At 44.6% G+C, this 20,129-nt stretch overlaps 1 protein-coding gene across 1 annotated transcript in view; it reads right to left on the bottom strand.

The window, feature by feature from the left end:
* The window catches only part of Kcnma1 (potassium calcium-activated channel subfamily M alpha 1), a 692,507-nt gene that overhangs the window by 213,193 nt on the left and 459,185 nt on the right, over nt 1–20,129 (bottom strand). Inside the window, exons 6-9 of the mRNA XM_052189881.1 lie at nt 15,734–15,809; nt 6,886–6,961; nt 4,889–5,059; nt 3,185–3,276 (exon numbers count right to left, since the gene is read on the bottom strand). Of these exons, the coding sequence (XP_052045841.1) occupies nt 3,185–3,276; nt 4,889–5,059; nt 6,886–6,961; nt 15,734–15,809 (415 nt within the window). The remainder of the gene's footprint in view (nt 1–3,184; nt 3,277–4,888; nt 5,060–6,885; nt 6,962–15,733; nt 15,810–20,129) is intronic.

Below are 20,129 nucleotides of genomic sequence, written 5' to 3' on the forward strand. Positions count from 1 at the left end.
CTTACGCTGCTCTATCATACTGATTTTCCATCCTGAATGATCTTTGGATTTCACATTTTTGTCTCTGTAGTTTGCATGTCATTGTTTGTTCGGTTATCTGACAAGTTAATATATTGTTATGAGTAGTTACTGCTGAGGAAAATATGCACATACCAAAAAAAACTTTAACTATGTATACATTTAAGTTGTTTTCTAGGTATTTGCTAAATTCAGTCCTGTGGGTGGGGCGTAGTGTGTCTACATGTGTGGATGAGGACAGCACATGCAATTTTGCATGCAGCAAAACTCAAAGTGCTGCCTGCTATTTTAAGAGTCTGAACTCCAGCTCCCAACAAAGTTAAGCCCCTTTTCTTTTGCAAACACATTTAATTTTATCTGGAAACTTTCTGACGTTCGGGATAGAACAACTGTAGTTTCTCATTATGTTTGCTGCCAGAATCCATGCTTCGTTGCTCAAGTAAAGACCTTATATTGCTAATTACTACCACATGCCCATATCCCAAGCGAAAGGAAACTTATTGATTCTGACAGCCCATTCTCTCAACACTGAATTCCAAATGAAAACTCAAATTTTGGCCAAACATAACATTTCATCAATCTTGTTCTACTGACTGGAGAACCAACATCAAACAAAGGGTGCTAATGGTCCTTTATTACCGTTCCTTTCCCAAGCTTATATTTTCTGATGAAAGATCTAAGTGACCAAGGGCTTCTTTAAACTACTTGGTAATTAGCTTTTGAACCAGGAAACAATGCATAAAGTAACGAGAACAGCCCCGGTGTTGATGACAGGAGGTACACTATATCCCACAGGGTCTGGGGACTTTGGAGACCCAAAAGAACATTAAAAGCAAAACACACTTTCACAAAGAAGAGAGGGTGGGAGGGGAGAGAGGGAGAAAGGGAGGGGGGCAGAAAGGCAGGGAGAGAGAGGGAGGGAGAAAGGGAGAGAGGAACAGAGTAAGAGTGGGAGCATTGGAAAAGAGGGAGGGAGAGAGAAGGAAGGAGAGGCAAAGGGAGAGAAAGGGAGTGGGGGGCAGGCTAAAAGTGGTGATAACAGATTACAGAGCCAGAACAAAACTGGAGGAGGGTCCATGATTTGAAATCCTCAGCAGGTGGGGCTTTGGGTGGACACGCCAGATTTTTTTAACCTGACCAGATCAGACCAGGGCAGGGCAGCAAGTGGTGGTCTCAGACCCTCATTTTGTGTTACTCATCAACAAAGTCTGTCAGCCAACAGCCCACCCATATTGGGCTACAAACACTACTCTGAAAAAAAAATCCCACCTAGAAATTAGAGTAAAAAAATACTTTCAACTTGGATTTCAAAGCAATTGATTTTATTGACTTCATTGGGGATAGGGATAAAGAGATGCTGGCCGAGACCAATAGGCTGGGACAGCTATAATGAGGGCCTGGGACTCTCAGAATGCCGTCTGCTTTATAGAGACCTGTCCATATCTTAAAGGCACACTGAATTAGGAAGCTGTTTCCCTCTTGGCTTGAGATAAATGGCGGAGGAAAATCTTTGGGTTTATTTAGCCTTTTGGAACCAACCAATGGCCCAGACATCAGAACAGCTTGGTTCTAACCTCATCCAGGGTTGTTAAGATAATAGGAAGAGGAGAGGCCTATAGAGGGGGAGATGGAAAGACATGCCGCCTTACTGAGAAGGCGCCAACTGGCCTCTTTTCCCACTGTCCTTTGTGTGTATGAAAGGAAACTGCTGTCCTGTGGGTAGTTCAAGGAAATGAGCCCTTTCTCCACCTCCTCATTTTCTGAACAGAGGACTGGACACCTGAGCTCAGGATGTGTTGGACTCAATATCCGGAGCGAGCCTCACTGGGTTCAATCCAGCAGGTGGTGGGAGGGGCAGCCGTGGGTAGAAGGCCCTACAGGCCAGGTTCTGGGTTTCTTAACCACCAAACTAAGGCAATAATTTGGCAATCAGTTAGAATAAGTAACAAGATAAAACAGTTCCATGATAGGGGACAGGAGACTGGCATGAATGGGACTGTTTTCTGCATTTTAATAGAGATGGGGGTGTCAGTCCCTGGTATGCATGTCAGTGCACATTCTCCTAGGGGTGTACAGCATGCTTGACCATTTTATTCTATGCACATCATACCCTGAATTAAGAACAAAGTGGAATGGCCCCCTGAGAGCTTTCAAAGCAAGCACTTATTAACTTTTGAAGACGGTCCCAACCATGCCACACTGCCACCTCAGCTTCTCTATTGAGATAGCCCTGTTAGAGGATCAGAAGAACAAGGTCCCAGCATCACCCTCAGAACAAAACTTCTGTTCCCTGCTGGACTCATGCTCTGATACTGATGCTGATGATATTGATACTGATGATATGGATGCTGATAAAGTCACCTGAGCAGAAACTTAAATAGTTCCCCAGAAGAAAACCTTCACATTTGAGAAATCAAACAAAAAAACTGTATCACTAATTGCCTGTGGCACCCTGACACCGTAACTGTAATACTTCCTGCCCGGGGAGCATTTCCACCGTGTAATAGCACCGTTTAACAATGAGGCTTCCTTGCAGCCACTGGCATTTCCAGTAGGGAGTATGGGCCAGGCTTTGCCCTGTGCTTGACATGAAGGACAGTGGGAAAAGAGTTCTAGCCCCCGTTACTGCACACGCCAAACCTATCAGGACCTCAGTTGCAGGGACCAGAATTTGATCATATCACCAGCTCGTGAAATGAGCCTGGTGTGTATGGTAAGGTTTGAGAGCTGAAGATATGGTTCCAGGTGCACATGGACACCTTTGAATAAATGTACTGTTATCTCTTGGAAATGGTGAATGGCCACGAGACGTCAAGATGGTCCAACCATCTCTCATGCTTTGAAACCATTCTCCTCCAGGATGTGTACCCTTCCTCGCTAAAAAAGCAGGCAGGAGGGTGGGAAGGGCGTGACTCAATGCCACTGCTGCAGGGACTTTTCAAGTCACTCAAGCACATCCTCAGGTGCAACTGACTTACTTTCTGCCTCCGTGTTTGTTAAAAGTCCCGCCGAATTTATTCCGATTCAGGATGAGAGCAGCAATTTCGGGCACGTAGCGGGCAAACATTGCCTACATGCATGAGACAAAGAAACAAGAGCCGAACAGAAATGGCATGCAGAGAGGCTCCTGCGCCGCGGAGGCCGCCAAACCTCTTGGCATACTTACTTTCTTCCACTAACCGCGCTATAGGAGCCCCCGTATTTCTTGCGGTTTCCTATTAACTCTATGATTTCAGGGACGTAGCTGGCAAACATGGCCTGAGGAGAAGAGGGGAGACAGAGAGAGACTAAAAAGACAGGCCAAAGAAAGGGTGACCTTTTCAGAAGGGGGATACTAAGATCTGAAAACACAAAAGGATTAGACCTGCGAAGGTGCGGATTCATGTGTCGGATTATACAACAATAACAGGACAAAGGGAAAAGTTCCTGAAAATACACAGAATGAAACATACATGAATGGTCAACCTAGACAGTAGAAAACAACAAACCACAGTCAAGAAAAATATAAAGAAGACAAGCGTAAATGAGCTGACATCTTCCTGAAGAGAAGTAGGTAGTAAGAGGTTTGTAGAATTGTGCCAAGTATTCTCAACACACACACACAGACACACACACACACACACACATACACACACACACACACACACGCGCATTCACCACATGCTCTCACGGACACACAGTGCATGGACACACATACATGTGCACACATACACACATATGTACACACACCCACACGTACATGGGCACACTTACATGCACACATGCAAATACACACATGCGCCCACACATGTATACATTTCTGTCAAAAAGTCCTTCCAAATAATACTCAAAGGAGAATTTTTGAGTGGCTAAAGACACTCAACACTAACAGAGGATTAAAAATAAACGTTTCCATTTAAAAATGACTAAAAAGCATACGAGGTCCATTTTGGAAATCACACAAGAGGAAAGGAGAGCAGGGGGACAGGAAGTTGCCATGTTTTGCCCAACAAAGACTGTCCTGTGGCTGGATAATGGGGTCTCCTTAACTACGGGGCCCTGCAGGGATGCTCATGTCCACCCCCACACACATTTATATACATTTTACAAAATGTATATGTCCTATGCATACAAATCAGAAAGAAATGTATGCATTGCCTCATATAAATGTGTGTGAGGTGCACATATGTGACAGCTGTGTGTGGACTAGAATCTTAGTCACTTACCTCATACCCAGAAGGGAAAAAAAATCATACCTTGTTATGAGCTACTTTGAAAGAGAAAATGCAGCAACTGCCAATGTGTTGCCTGGACACATTGCATCATATGTGGTGGTCTCTAGCTACATAGGGAACCAGTGGAACTTGTTGCAAGGAAAGGAATGGAACGGCCTTTGGACACAGTCGTGTCCTGACTATAATTGTCAGGACATGAAGGGACCCTTCTCTTTAGGGGCAGGGGCCAGCCACAGTGTTTGTTGGTAGTTTGGGGAGGAACATAAAGGGGAGGAGAACTCTTGAAACCGCCATCTGTCTGTAGAGTCTGGGCAGCATCTACCAGAATCAGCGGCGGCTACTATATCTGATATTGAATCCCACTACTAAAGGACACTCTCATTTATTAACTGCATGCCTCCCTTAATTGGGTTTGTTCCTAGCTACATGGCTGTCCCCAAAGAGGACAATATGCCTGGTTCTAAGGGACAAGCATAACACTAGAGAAATATGCAACAAAGTCACCATAGTATTTGGAGTTAGTTCGCCTGGTTGCATTAAGGCAGTTACTTGCTTCCAGTGCAAAACACATAAAAACCGCTATGTCTAAGGAAGTGGGTATTGGCAAATATTAATTATTAAAATGGACACAATAAGAAATAGGTTTTTTTTTTTACCAGTCCCCCGAGGATGAAGAAGACCATGAAGAGGCGTCCAAGCGTGGTTTTTGCATAAACATCTCCGTAACCCACTGTAGACATTGTGACCATGAGTAAGTAGACACATTCCCAGTACGTAAGTGCCTGGTTGTTTTGGAAATTTTCCCATGGGTCTCCTGAATTCTCCACCTACAGTGAGAGGAGGGAGGGAGAGAAAAGAAACCCATCAGATGTTCATGTGGACAGTATTTTCCAGCCAGGATGCCCAGAGCCCCAGAAAGCTCCAGAAAGCTGTTTTTACATCAGCTTCTTATTCTCAGTACAGCACAGCTGACTCTCACTGCCAGTCACTAAGGCACAATGCACCAGAAACCCTCAGGGTATCAGAGAAGAGGAAGTAGATGTAGCAATAGGGAGTGCCCTCTGTCTGAGGAGGACACCAAGGAAAGAACAGGGATGGGAGGAGCATCGCTGGTGTGCTTTCCTGCATATCTCTGATGCTTGGTACCCTTTACAGCATCTCTTTCAGGCAGGTGCGAGATGCCTCTTCCTGCCGGTCCCTTGGGAATCCCTGCTGAAACTCTAGACCTTCCACAAAGGGCTCCACACTTCCTTTCATTATTGTAACTAAGGACACCAGACCGAACCTCACATCTGCATCCTGAATCCCAAACATCATCTTTGCTTCTGGGACTGCTTGTCTTTCTTCACCAGAGCCCACCAGCAATTCTGAGTTTCTAGGTTTGGAAGTTTCCTTTGGAACAAGAGGAGTGACCTCTCGGGAATTGCAGACACACACACACACACACACACACACACACACACACGAGTAAATGGCTGCAGACATCCTCAGTAAAGGGCCATCAAGCCAACAGTTTCTGCTTGAACTGCAGAGTTCCTGGGGGTCTGCACAGCTACTTAGCCCTGTGAGCTTGGCTGGAGCCCAGCAGGGAGCAGAGAGTGGGTGTCACAGCAGGGTTTGGGGAACCTGAACCCAGAACTGGCAATTGGCTTCAGAAGGAATTGAATGATAAAGGGTGAGTGAGATTTGACTACTCTTAGGGACTGGAGAGTGGCTCTATGGTTAAGAACCTCTGCTCTTGCAGAAGACTGGAGTTCAGTTCCCAGCATTCACTTCTAGAAAACCTAAAGCCCTCTGCTTCCTTCCATGGGTAAACTCACACATGTGCACATATCCCTACACTAATACACAAGCATACAGATAATTAAAGTATATATAGCGTTGTGTAAAATCCATAATTATCTTGCTTAGCAGATGGAGACAAAGTCATTTATTCAAAGTTTTATAGTCTGATGGAGGCTCCGTCCGATTGTGACAGTTAATGAGCAGATGAAATGTGCATTTCATAGTAACTATGCTCTCTGAAAGCAGGCTAGAGAAATCTGATGTAGGGAGATATGAAGGGTTTGGCTTCAAAGAGCCATTAATTAAAAAACAAAAACAAAAACAAAAACACTTGGGGGTTTTGAAACAACTTGAGAAGAAACAACTTGAGAAGTTGTCGTCGTCTAGCAAGAAAGTCAATGGCAGCTTTTTTGTGCAAGAGAAGTAGGGACACATCCCGAGATCTGCAATTGTTGTTTGAGATCTGCAATTGTTGTTTACAAAGAGCTGTTGAGGTTCAAACTTTCAGCAGTATCACATTGGTGCCAGATTTTTGTTCTGGGCGTTTGCTGTGGAAGCACTGCCATCTTGTGGCCTTCTGAGGTTATTGCATACAGAATGAAAAACTAGGCAAGTCTCCCTGAAGAAATACAGGTACAGCTGAAAAATATTGGTTGATCCTAGGAACATTGCATCATTTGGAACTAGTTTGCGGGGTGGGAATAAAGGGTAGGGAATTCTGAAAGTCGAGTAGCTTGTCCCTCTTTCCTGTATATACAAATAAACTTGTCTCTTTCCAAAGAAGCAAATGTTAAGTGATAAAATGGCCTAACAAGGGCCTGCCCCAGCCAGCCAGGAAGGCAGAGTCTGGGTCTCCATGACTACTTACCAAGTGGATGAATCCAGCTGCAGTCAGCCACGTGCTGATAAATATGGAGAGCAGATTCACCAGCTTGATGGAATTACTGTGCAAAGGAGACAAGCAGAGTCCCAACGTTACAGAGAGAAGACCCATTTGGAACTGCCTGAGGTTGCCACAGCATGCCCTTTGGGGGCAGAGGCAGGCTACTGTCGTCATAAGAAAATTTGAATCAGGTGTGATACATGGGTCAGAAATGAGGGTCTCAACAGAGTCTGTAGGAAAATCACAGCCGGACGCTACATTAACCCCTCAAACTTCGATGAAACTTTACTTGTCTAAAACAAAACCCTTCAAACATATATTAAAAAGAAACCAGAAAGAAGAGCAAATACAATTTGTGTATCCTTCCCCTAAATTGATATTTTCCCGTGCTTTTGTCATCTCTGTGTAGTCTGTCTTATTTTCTTCAGTGTGTTTATTCTTTCCGGTTGTGTTTGTTTTGTTTGAGCCATTGTGTTGTGGACATCACGGCACAACCTCTAATCATGGCTGTGGGATGCAGCTGTGTCTCAGAAAACGAATTGAATTCAGCAATGTGATCCAGCACACAATCCCGATTTAAACGCTGGTTGTCCTGAGGTTATGTTTAATGATGTTTGCATCACTTTCATTGGGCAGAAAAGAACTCAGTCTCCTACCTCCTGTTCTCCCATTACTGGCCCAACGAAGCCTGTGGTACTTTGAGTAGGTATGGCTCCCACACACTCATGTGTTTCAGTGCTTGGCCCATAGGAAGTGCCATTATTAGGAGGTGTGGCCTTATGGGAGTAGGTGTGCTTTTGTTGGAGTAAGTGTGTTACTGTAGGGGTGAGCTTTGGGAACTCATTCGCTCCAGCAATGAGCGGTGTGGCACACAATCACTTCTACTGCCTGTGGATCAAAACATACAACTCTCAGCTCATTCTCAAGCACTGTATCTGCCTGCATGCTGCTGTGCTTCCCGCCATGATGATAATGGGCTGAACAGTCTGAACTTTAATTCGGCTCCAATTAAATGTTTCCCTTTATAAGGGTTGCTGCAGCTAGGGTGTGGCTTCACAGCAATAGAAACCCTAAGACACAGCCCTGAAGAAACTGACCCTTCTCTTTGGGTAATCCATCTATGATACCACTGCCCTCTTTCTGCCTATTTCTTCTCTTGGGTAATATATTATCCACTTTCTAACAGCTTAGGAAGTTAACAATGGTGACTTCTGAGGCTTTCACAGTATGTATGCAGTGCTAACCTGCAGTGCCACGCTGATGTTCGATGTATACTGACTAACTTCTCATAGGATCTTTCAAGATCATCTGGGGATTGGGAAACCCAGAAGTTTCGTTCAGTAGGCCACGCTGTTGGAGATGGAACTATGGCCATTTCGGCTGCTTTCAGATCTATGACACCACAGCCGCAGTGTAGTGTCAGTGTCATCAATGGCCGCTAGACTTGGGGTCTTGGGCATCCTGCTTAAAAGGCCCGGATGGAAGCTATCACTGCTCAGCTTTGGGGACTTTGAAAGGGAGGTCTCCTAACAAAAGCTGTGGTCATTTTTCCTGGGTGAGGCATGAAGCATGGGGCTTTCTTCTGCTTATACTTATATAACTGAAGAGAGGAATCCAAGTGCTCGGTCTGCCTGGAGTTGATTCTGACAGCTTGGGACAAGAATGAGTAAATACTTCCAAAGCTGTGGGCGGAACTGGCCTTTTGAGGTGTGTGGGATGATATCCTCTGGGTTTGAAACCATATGCCGGAGAAACAACAGACTGTCCATCCTGTGCATCTTGGTCCTCGCCAGGATTACCATGGGTAGTTCCCGAGAACTGCTGAAGCCTCTTTATGTACTAAGTACTTTCTTGAGTCCTCCTCATCTTCACCTTTTCCTCTAATGCAGGTGGTAGATGAGAACACAACTGTCACTCACCCACCTTGGAAGAGCTTACAGAGCTTAGGGAAGCCTCAGGGAGCTTACAGAGCTTGCCTGGGAATCACCACTGGCAAGTGGCAGACCTCATCATATAAGGAGGAACTTGGGAACACAGTATAGGATGCCTCAGGGACCTTCTTTCCCTTACCCTGTAGTTTGCCCATCATCACTTCCTAAGGACCCATCTCCCCACAGCTACTGACACGGGAGACCAAGGTGTCAACTGAGCACTCCTTTTACTAAGTAGTCCAGTGGAATGTAGCCAACATAAACATCAGCCAACAATAAGCCTGTTAGGCACACTTTTCAGGAACTAAATGGAAGAGAGTTCCGGTCCTTCTCAGATACAATACTTTGAACAATCTACCCTAGAGAAGACCTTGTGAGAACAAGTCCTTGTGAGATGGGAAGAGAGGCAAATCCCAAGGAGGGCTGCTGACAGCCTGAGTGCAGATACACAGAAAGTCTGCCATTCTCTCTGGGGCCCAGTCATTCTACTACTTGCCTATACAGAACAGAAATGGCTCACAAACAGACTGTTCCCAAGAACATACTAATTGGCCTAATCTGCCTACTTTGTCCTGATGCAGTTAGCTCTGTGGCTCTAGATGCTGTGGTCTGATGTTGGCACTCCCAAGGGCAAGCAAGGAGGGCTGTACTAAATCCTGACCTCCAAGCCTTTTCCAGACACCTCAGTGAGTCACTCCATCCTTCACCCCATCTCAAATTAAGTTCTCTGACTGACAATGGAATTACAAACTTAAAAAACAAAACCAGAAGCTCACCCTGTCTCATCAGCTAGGTTATCACTAAATCTTGGCCCCAGCAAGTTTCTCAATGGAAAATCAAAATAGAGCAGCCCATTTCCATGCCTCTACCTTGCAAGTCCCCTAAGATGCAGTCTGACACTGAAGAGAAGCAAGTAGGGAGAACAGGTAGCTTGTGACAAAGAGAGGGGAGGCATGTGCTGCTTGTCTTCCCAGGGGAGAATTCAATACCTAATTGAGTCACTTACAGACGCCCAAATCCTCGGGGCCTGAAAAAGCACTGTGGCATCAACAACCATGTGGAATCTTTTCAAGATATTAAATCTACTGACATCTTTTGGTGCTTTGGGAAAATGGCTTAAATATGGTGATTATTAATCTCTAAATGATTATCACTGGGATATTAATGGTGCTTAAGGGAGCTCTTGCTGAGTGCAGAACATTAAATCACCATTGCTGAGGCAGACCAGGTTTGTTGCTGAAATCTGACTATTTGTATGACATCAGCAATGTCACAGATTGTTTTCAATGAGGAAGTAGACTTCCAAACTGAACTCTATGACCATGTTAATATCTGAAGGCTATGTAGAAAACCTGCAAGATTAACCCCAATGAATGTTCTCTGTCTTCTGTGATATGGACTTTGCCATCTGGAAGAGGACTGCTTAGAAGTGGGGGGGAGAGGCTGCCAGGAGAAGAAGTTGTGTGTTTATGCAAAAAGTATCATTGGAGATAGCTATGGATAGCCTTCAGGACCAAGCCCAAAGGTTTAGATCAAACATAAAATCATCAGTAGTTAGAATGTCACCAATCATACAGAGTCTAGCTCCTTGCCTTGAAGGAGAGATCATGATTCTATCATGAAAACCTGACCTTTTTTTTTTTTAATGTCATTGTTGCGTTTCCATAGAAACTTCTGAGTTCCCATCCATGAATTCTCCATGGCTGTTCTGGTTTAGTATATGTCTTAGTTATTTTTCTATTGCCATGATAAGATAGCAGGTCTAAGGCAATTGATAGGAAAAAAAGCATTTATTGGGGGCAAATCCATAACCACCATGTCTGGGAGCATGGCAGCAGATACTCAGACATGGCTGGGGGCAGAAGCTGGGAGCATCCATCCTTATTACTATGCAGGAGAAAAGGAATTACGAGCCTTTCAAAAATTCCAAGTCCACCCCCAGTAACATACCTCCTCAAATAAGGCCACACCTCTCAATCCTTCCCAAACAGTTCTACCAAATTAGGAACAAGTATTCAAATACATGAGCCTCTAGAATTCATTCTTATTCAAACCACCACAGCAAGACATGTTTCCCAAGGGCTCATATGTTAAGAGGATTTGTTCCCCAGCTGGTGATACTATTCTGGGAGGGTCTGGAAACTTTAGGAAATGGAGCTTAGATGGAGGAAGTATGTTATAAGCATCAGAAGCAGTGTATTCCTGGTGTCTACTCCCATTATGTACTTATTTCCCCTCTCTCCAGGTAGCTATGAGGTGAACAACTTTGCTTTCTCAGGATCCTCTGCCACCAGACAGGAACAGCAAAGCTACCCAGCCATGGGTCAGAAACCTCTGAAACTCTGAGCCCAAATATATTTCCTCTTTTAAGTTGTTTTCTCAGGAATTTTGGCACAGACTGACTAACACTGGACTCCAGTCATTGATCTGGGTGGACACAGTGATTTATCAATAGGCAATCGAGAGTTTGACTGATCAGTGACCTTTCCCAGGACCCCTGGGTGCTGGGAGAGAAAATATGATACTGAAGATTATAGCAATAAAGCCAAAGCTACCAAGGGTTTATCTGCCCCTCAGAAAACAGAACACGATCTCGTTAGCCCTGGAAATGCCAGTCACATTGCCCAAGAAAGCCCAAATTCTGCCCTCTTGCTGAGTGCTACCTTGCTTCTGGTTGAGGCCATAGCCAGGAGCCAACAGCCATTTTTATCTTTTCATTGAAACACTTGCTGGGTAGCTAAGAAGTGTCCTAAATTGGAGCACTGACTGGACCAGGTCACGCTGAGATTAATGAACTTTGTGATACATAATAAATCAAAATCAAGTTGGGTCATGTCTGTCCCTAAGTTATCTCTACAGTCTGTTCTTAAGTTATCTCTGTATCCATCCCCCCCTTGTCCATCTGACCTGCTCTGAGGCTTGGTCTCAAAAGCCCTTCCTTGGACTACTGTTCCTTTCTGGTCTTAAGACCTATTAAACCTTAGATACTTCAGACCAACTCTATACAACCAGTGGAAACATGGGTTTTTCAGAATGCTATGTCCATACTTCCTCCCCCAATTAAAAATCCTTGAACATTTGCATCTTGCTCTCCAAATAACCCGTCAATCTAAGCAACCCTCACAGTCAGGCTTCTACCTTATACCCCCTGTAATCTCCATAGCAAATATCCTGTTTCACAAACAGCCTTGGAGCCATTTCTATGGTTATATACGTAGTAAAGGTAATTTGCATGTATTGTTTAGGTCACTGGTTAGTAGAGGCGCACATAGGCTACACAGGAGATAATATTTTCTCAAATAGAGAGCAATGGCTTTCTGAGCACAGCACAGGGCAGAGTGTTTTACTGCACCCTTTACACTCTTACATATGGTACAAATGATCACAGGAAGCACTTGTTATTTAAACAATTAGAGGAAACCATGAGGCCATTTTTATCTTGGGAAAAAAACTATACTAGGTAATCCATGTTTTAATAAACATTATTGACTACGTTGAATGAGATGTGGAATTAAAGCTCTTAAGCAGATTTCATCTGGCTTTTATGGTGGAGCAAATGACCCAGCACTGAAAACTGACTCACCAGCTTGTAGAATGACTGAGGAATTTCCAGAAGCTCACATAGATGACCCAGAATCTCTGGTCTTCCTTAAACAGGCCATCTCAGGATACAGAGAATCTTAGGCCCCCTGTTAACCTACAGGTTGAAGACTTGCCCTGATTCTGGCTACATAGTCCCCTGCCTGTCCTGCTGCTTACTCTGGTTCCTTCTGTTCCCTTAATTTTCCCCCTCCCCGGTCACACTTACTGCTGTGTCCCATTTCTTTCAGTTCTAAGAAGAACTAAGCAATGGAAGAATACAAAATAAAACCACAGTTTTTAAACCATTATTTTTTTTATCATATTTGTAAAGTCTCCCTCCTTCCCTAATACCTCAGACTGGTAGGGGATCACTACAAGAGAAATCCAGACAGGATTTTCCTAACAATGATGACACAGCTTCCCTACCCCACCTTCTGCTATAAAGTCACCATGAAAGCATCAGAATATATAGGACTCACAAAAGAACCTGCCCAAGGCCAAATCCCTAAAAGCCCAGGGTTTCATTTTTTGCACAGAGCTTTGAGAAATAATCTTGGAGTGTCTGAAGGAAGAAGGAAGGAGTGTCTGTAGGCAGCCACACCAAGGAGAAAGTGTCCCCACACTTCTAGAGTTCCTGCAACTGAAGGAAGTGTTTCTCTGGACCTGGAGATGTGACCTCTGCCTCCCTATCCTGAACTCACCCTCCTTCTGTCAACCACATGTTCAGGAACATGGAATGGCTCAAAGGTCCCTCAGGTGTCATAGTTTCTCTCTTACTGTGTGCTTTCTACAAATATCTTGAGAGAACTCAGACCATCTTCCCTACCCTTCATGTGACCATCCTGCAGCCCCACTACAATGACAGACACTTGATTTTTCTCAAGGCTTCCCTCTTCTCCGGTTCCTGCTGCACAGCTCCTGCCAGGCTTGGCGCAGCACCTCTGTGCATCCCAGACCTGTGCTCACTCCACTTCTAACCCCTACACTCTGGCAGGAGGTCTGCTTTTGCATTCCTACTTCTCAGACACCTCTAGCTACAGTATTTGTTGGAACACTTACCATGCACACTCACTTTTGAATATTTAGATGCTCACCTTAGACTCACAGGGGTCACGTGGCCACCTGGTTGTAACTGCAAATAATGGCAACCCAGGACATGCACTCTCTGAGGAGAGACATCCTCTGAGAGTAGAACTTCCTGTGTGGGAAGTGGTAGTCCTGAGAAAATGCTGTTTGAGGGCTAGGATTGCAGATACCCAATTGCTGCTACTGTGCTAGAGAGCTGCTGCCCCCCAGAAGCACAGCCCCCTCTTCCTCCAGACAGAAACTTCTACTCTATTCCTCCTTTACTCAGAAAATTAAGCAGCATCATAACTACACAGCTACGAAGAGGCTGTTCTACAAGGCAACCATATCCAACCTCTGAATCTAAAAGAAAGGCCATTGTGGCTGGTCTTTTAGAGGGAAATGGGTGAGTGCCCTAGCACAAGGCTGGTAAAAAATACTCGGATGGCACATCTTGGTCACCAGAGGGGGTCTGCATGGGAAGAGGAGGGCAGGAACACATGCTCTCTGCATTATTGTTAGGATCTTATGAGAGTCCCAGTGTCATAGAACAAAAGTCTCATTGATTTATGAGGTCAGTGACAAGCAGAAGAAAGAGACCCCAGGACATGTGAGAGGGTATATATGGTTCCATTATAGCACCCCCAGCCTAATCCCTGCTGGAGCACAAATCTTTAGGACAGACCCCCTAGTTTGGTATTGGATACCCAGTAACTCTCCCTGGGAGTGGGGGTGGGAGGCTGGATCAGCCTTGTAATGCAAGTTCAGTATACATTCATAATAGATATGTTTTGTTTGTTTGTTTGTTTGTTTGTTTGTTTGATACAAAGTCTCCCTCTGTGGCCCTGGCTAGCTAGGAACTTATTATGTAGAGCCAGGTAGCCTCAAATTCACAGATATCTGCTTGCCTCCACCTCCCAGGTTCTGGGATTAAAGGGTCTAGTTAGATACACTAGCTTCGTTCATCACTTCTGTTTCAAAAGCAATATAAGCCTACTGCTTAGAAGATCTATTAAAAGGTAAAACTTAAGGATATGGCTACTCAAAGGACATTTAAAAAATTACTCTCTATGAATGGTATTATAAATCAAAAATAGAGAAGCAATAAATTTTTACCTCCAAAGATAAAATATAAAGGGATAAAGCATAACTTAAGAGAATTTCGTGGCCCTTTGTACATTTCGCCCTGTCAATAGAACATTAATTTTATCTCCTATTGATACAAATGAATAATTGGAAAGGGGGCAAATATGGAATTAAAATAAGGATCAATAACAACATAAAAGCACACTTGCCAGATATACTGGACACGAGAAGCTGGGCTCCAGATTTCACAAGTAGGAAACCAAGAGAATCCAAGCCCTTGAGCAGCAGGTACATTAAGTTTACACGGCACAACCCAGAAGTGTCCTGCTTTCTGTCACTCATCAGACACATTAAAGCCAAACAAAGAAGAAATGGAACATTAGGAGGGGTCTTCTTAAAATGTGATTTCCTAGTAGAGACGTTTATGAGCTGTAGTTGCTCCCCATTAGGGCGCTCCTGACCCTTATATTAGTGTGCTTACCAGCACCGGTCTGGCACCCACAGGTCATCAGGCAGGGGTCCCCTAAAGGAATTTCTGGCCCTTCCTAGCTGTGTTTTCCAGATCATAATGCAGTTAACAGAAGCAGTCATGGTGCATTTGACTGGAGGCTTTTAGAGTTTCCCCCACCAGGCAGTTTGCAGAGCACACCCTCTGATCTCTATGAATATAAAGCAAGACAGCTCAAATGGATGTAGGGACGAGATGGTTTTCTGTTTGCCATATGAGCTTTGTGATTGCCTGTCAAAGCACATTGCTTCTCTTGCCTTTATGGCCAAGTTCAATTCTTATTTAGTGGTAACTAAAGGGGTGGCTAGGACCTGGCAACAAGGACTTCCCAGTCAGTGAGCAAGTCCATCTCTCATCCAGGATGGATGGCTGGACCCAGGATACCCGTGTTGTAGACCGACTTGATGCCTAGATGCCAGTCATGTGATCTTGCTGAACTGTATCCTCTTCCCCACGTGTAGAACCACATCACTGCCTTTCTCCTATCTCTCCCTGACCATGCAGAAGCCTTACCTGGGTAGGTGAGCTCTCCAGCTCAGTGATACGCTCTTCCTACAAATAATATAACTCTATCATTTTAACACAGCGGAAACATACACTTGGTATTTACAGCCCTGCCCGAAGGAACCAGATGGGCAGAGGACAAGAAGAAATAGCTTACCTTGTTTTAAGGATATTCAGAAACTGCAAAATTTCTGAAAACTGTATCAGTCTGAGAGCTCTTAAAAATCTCAAGCCTGGAAAGAAACAAAACAGAGATGTTACTTCTTAAGACTTGGTTGTCTCGCTCACAGCCTGCTGCCTGAGTCAGGGCCCTCAGGTCTGCTTGGAGGGCCCTGTAGGCCTTGCAGAAGATGAATGCTCCAGTACCTTGGACCTGTCTCTTCATTTGGATTCTTCACTGGTTTAATCTCAGGTAGTGAAGGTGCTTTCCAGTTAAATGTGAGCTGTTTGAAAGCACACAAGGGGACAAGCTGGGGGAGGGGCCTTCGTTAAGAAGGGTTGTCCCCTCTGGTGAGCTCTGACATAAAGTCCTGCTCCTGAGCTATGCAGTAGTCTGGCAGAATTTGGGTCTCTGAAAAATACTGGGAACTGGGATCATTTAGGGCAACCCTTGTGCTTAAGAGCAGATTAAGAATAAATCGGATCACCTTATGTCTTTGAGATTTTTTTTTAATCTTTATTTTCAGCCCCGATAAAGACTATAGCCCAGAGTTACCTGTGTTTTACAGTATTTTTAATTCTCTCCCAGTTAAAAAAACAAGAGAAAAGAGAGTCTGAGAATCAAGGTAGGTGAGAGCACAGAACACTAGGATATCACATTTCACAACTCTGTGATTCAGAATCTTAACAATTCCATGTTCACTAACGCCAACTATGTTGTGCATCCATAGCTTCTCTTGCATGGAAGAGTTACAGCTTCTAAGTGGAGAGGGACGACAATCAGTGAGTTGTTTTAGATGTTGTTTTGCTTTTCAGAAACAGGGTGTCGGGCACCCAGGCGGGCTACAAACAAACAAACAAAAATCCACAAAAAAAAAAAAAACAAAGAACAACAAAACCAAACCAAAATCAAAATACACTCTGTAGTAAACTCCTGGTCCTCTGGTCTCTGCAGCCTAAGTGGCGGGTCACAGAGGTCCTCTGCCACAGCCAGCTTCTTCCTTAGTCACTCCTTTTCTGTCTTCAAGGGTCACTCTATTTCTGTCTAAGCCATGTGACGAAAAAATGATCCAAATCAGGCGTTGACCTTAGGACCTTCACCACCTCTCTGGAGACCTGCTCACCAAATGCCTCCAGCAGGCACTGGGGAGCCCCTTCCGGAGGGATTACCTCTCCTCTGCCTTCAAAAGCACCTCAAGTGCGAGGTGTGACCCTGAGCCCAGTGGACGGAGCTGCTAGCTACATGGACAGGGTGAGAAGTTATCCTGTTCCCCTTAAGGGAGAACGTGAAAGAACTTTAATGTGCACGGTGAGATGAGCAGGCCGCGAGAGCACCACTGGAGCTCACTCTGCTCCTTCACAGAGAAGCCCTGGGTACCGGTTTCCTTGAACAAAACTGACCCAGTGTAGAACTGTTGTGCTAACAAGTCCAGAGATGGGAGTGTTGGACTAACAAAGAAAGAAGGAGAAAGTGATAACAGCTCCTCAGAGGGAGCATTTGTCATCAGAAAAGAACCTATCATTGTGAACGAGACGTGATCTTTCAGAAAGTGTGTTCCTACTTCTCTAAAATGTATTGACCACAACAGGCAGGTCTGAGCATCAAGGTAGGTGAGAGGAAAGAGATTTGGAAACTGAGAACACAGACTGCTGGAAGGTTACACAGTGGAATCAGCATCTGAACAGACATTGCCTTGAAAAAGTGAAAACAAGGTTTGGTCTGTCACTCTGTGCTGTAATGCTAAGGTGCAGCCCCCAAGACCTGGCCGCCTCAAAGGCGAGAGAGTGCTTTTCCACATGAAGACCCAACAGAGGCTAAGTGATCTCGCCCCCAAGTAATTTCTGATTGCTGAATGAAGCCCATAGCTGGGCAGAACTGAGACAGGCAGGGCTTAGTGTTCCTGGCCTTAGGGTCATAGGAGACCATGAGCAAGGAGAAAAGACGGTGGAAAGAGGAAAAGGATGCCTTAGGTTAGGAGTCAGGATGGCACGGTCCTGAGGCCTGGCCAGTTGGAGTTAGGAGCAGCCCAGATGAAACATAGTAAATGATAACTCGAGGTTATCGATAGGAAATAGATTTTAATAGCAAGAGGATAGATATTTATCCAACATTAATGCTGATTAAGGCTTATTATAAATATAAAGATATGTGTCTTTTATCCTGGAACTGAATTATCAAAGGTGAGGGTAGAAACCCTGGATTTGGATTAAAATTTTCTATAAGAACAACAAAGAAGCAGGGTGTGAGCAGGGGGAGGATGGAATGCAGGTAAATAGCATTGGCGTGGAGATCACAGAGACTCAAAGAGGAGTAAAAGGAAGTACAGACAACTCCAAGGTCAGAAACAATAGCTAGAACACAACAGAACTCTCTAGAAATGAAAAACGGGTGTGAGCTTAAAAGAGCCAAGACATATCTGCCTGTTTGTTTGTTTCCAAGTTTCAAGTATAATAATTAGTTAAATACAAAATATAAGCATCAGACTTGGGGAGGGCATTGAAACAGGAAGTGTCAGATGCTCTCATTAAGTGTTCCCCTGAAGCTCATGTCGAAAAGGCTCAGTCTCCAGCTGTGGCACCAGTGGGACATGGGCCTCTAACAGGTGGGGCCTTAAAGGGAGTGTTCTGAAAAATGATGTTGAAACCCCAGCCTTCTCTCCTCTTCCCCACTTCCCAGCCTCCTCCAGGTGAGCGATCGGCCAGATGACCACATACTGAAGCCTCCAAAACTGCAACCCCAAATCCATCTCTCCTACGTCTTAGTTGTTTGTCTCACCTGAAAAGCTAACACTGATAACACCTGGGCAAAACTCAGAATTTTTTAACAAGCATTTTTTTGACAACTACTCAGTAGCTCTACAAGACTAAAATCAGCAGCTAAAACATTTTCGAATAGCCCATCTTTGTTTTCTCAAGTTGAGCAAGCCACTCACTCACTCACTCACTCACTCACTCACTCAATCAATCAATCACTCAATCACTCAATTAATCAACCAACCAAACAAACAAGACATTAAATCTGGTCAGACATAACAGGTTGGAGAATACAGTTTCACACTTCAGGCGACTTGGTGATCTCACAGCACCATGTCAAGTACTGTGACAAGTGACAAGTACTGAGATTGAAGTAGTCAGCTGGGATAGACCTGACAGCAACATGGCAGCTGTTCCTGCTTTAGCTACACATACATGGTCTTCTTTATGTGTTTGTGTGTACAGTTGGGTGTGCATATGTGTGTGTGTGTGTGTGTATTTTGTTGAACCAATGATAAACTACTGCTGCCTAGACTTATTCTTAAATGCTGATGTTTGCAAATTGCCACATACTAATGACTTCCAAGAATATAATACAACAAAGGATTTTCTTCGATGGAGGTAGGTGAATATGAAGCTAGGAAGACAAGAAGTGGAGGGGACATAGAGCCCATTTAGATCATGGTAAGCTTTAACTGTCAGCTTAACACAAACCTAGAGTCATTTGAGAAGAGAGAGATCTGCTGAAGAAATGACCAGATCAGACTGGCCTGTAGGCACGCCTGTGAAGCATTCTGCTAATTGTTAATGGATGTGGAAAGGACCAGACAACTATGGCAGTACCATCCCTAGGCAGGTAGGCTGGGGCTGTATAAGAAAGCAAGCTGGGCAAACCACAGCGGAGTAAGCCAGGAAGCAACATTCCTCTGTGGTTACTGCTTTAAGCTCCTTTGAGTTCCTGCTTTAGCTTCCCTGGATAATAGGCTATAAAGTCTAAAAACTTTCATTTCTAAATGTCTTTTGATTGCAGTGTTTATGACAACAGAAAGAAAACATAAACAACCTATAATCTTGTTAAGGAAGCCGACTTAGCTAGCCCCGAGTGTCTTCCTAACGGGAGCTACCCAGAAGACAGTACAAAGCCGATAGAGTCTACGGAAATGGGGGAGGGGGACATTTGGGCTCTCAAAGAAGCATTCCTGGAGTGGAGAGTACCCAAACCCCAGACTTGTGGCCATTTCTCTGAACCAGATCACCATCAGACCATTCCAGGTTCAAACTGGGCTCACAGAAGCCGTGTCAGTTTTCTACTGTTGTGGCAAAACATCATGGAAACAATCAACACAATAAAGAAAACTTGTATTTTGTCTTGCCACCTGGCTTTAGGCCTGTAGTTAGCCAGTTCACCACCACAAGGGTGGGGGTGGTGTTAGTAGAGAGAGCCTATTTGGATTTCCCTCTCCTCCCTCTCTCTCTCCGTCTCCCTCTCCCTCTCTTTCCCCCTCCCCTTCCCTCTTCTCCTCCCTCTCTTCCCTCTCACTCTCCCTCTCTCTCCCTCTTCCTCCCTCCCTCCCCTACCCCCCTCTCTCTCTGTGTGTGTGTGTGTGTTATAATGTGTGTCTGCACATGGCTATAGAGGT

Source organism: Apodemus sylvaticus, chromosome 8, assembly GCF_947179515.1.
Source record: "Apodemus sylvaticus chromosome 8, mApoSyl1.1, whole genome shotgun sequence".
Lineage (NCBI taxonomy): Eukaryota > Metazoa > Chordata > Mammalia > Rodentia > Muridae > Apodemus > Apodemus sylvaticus.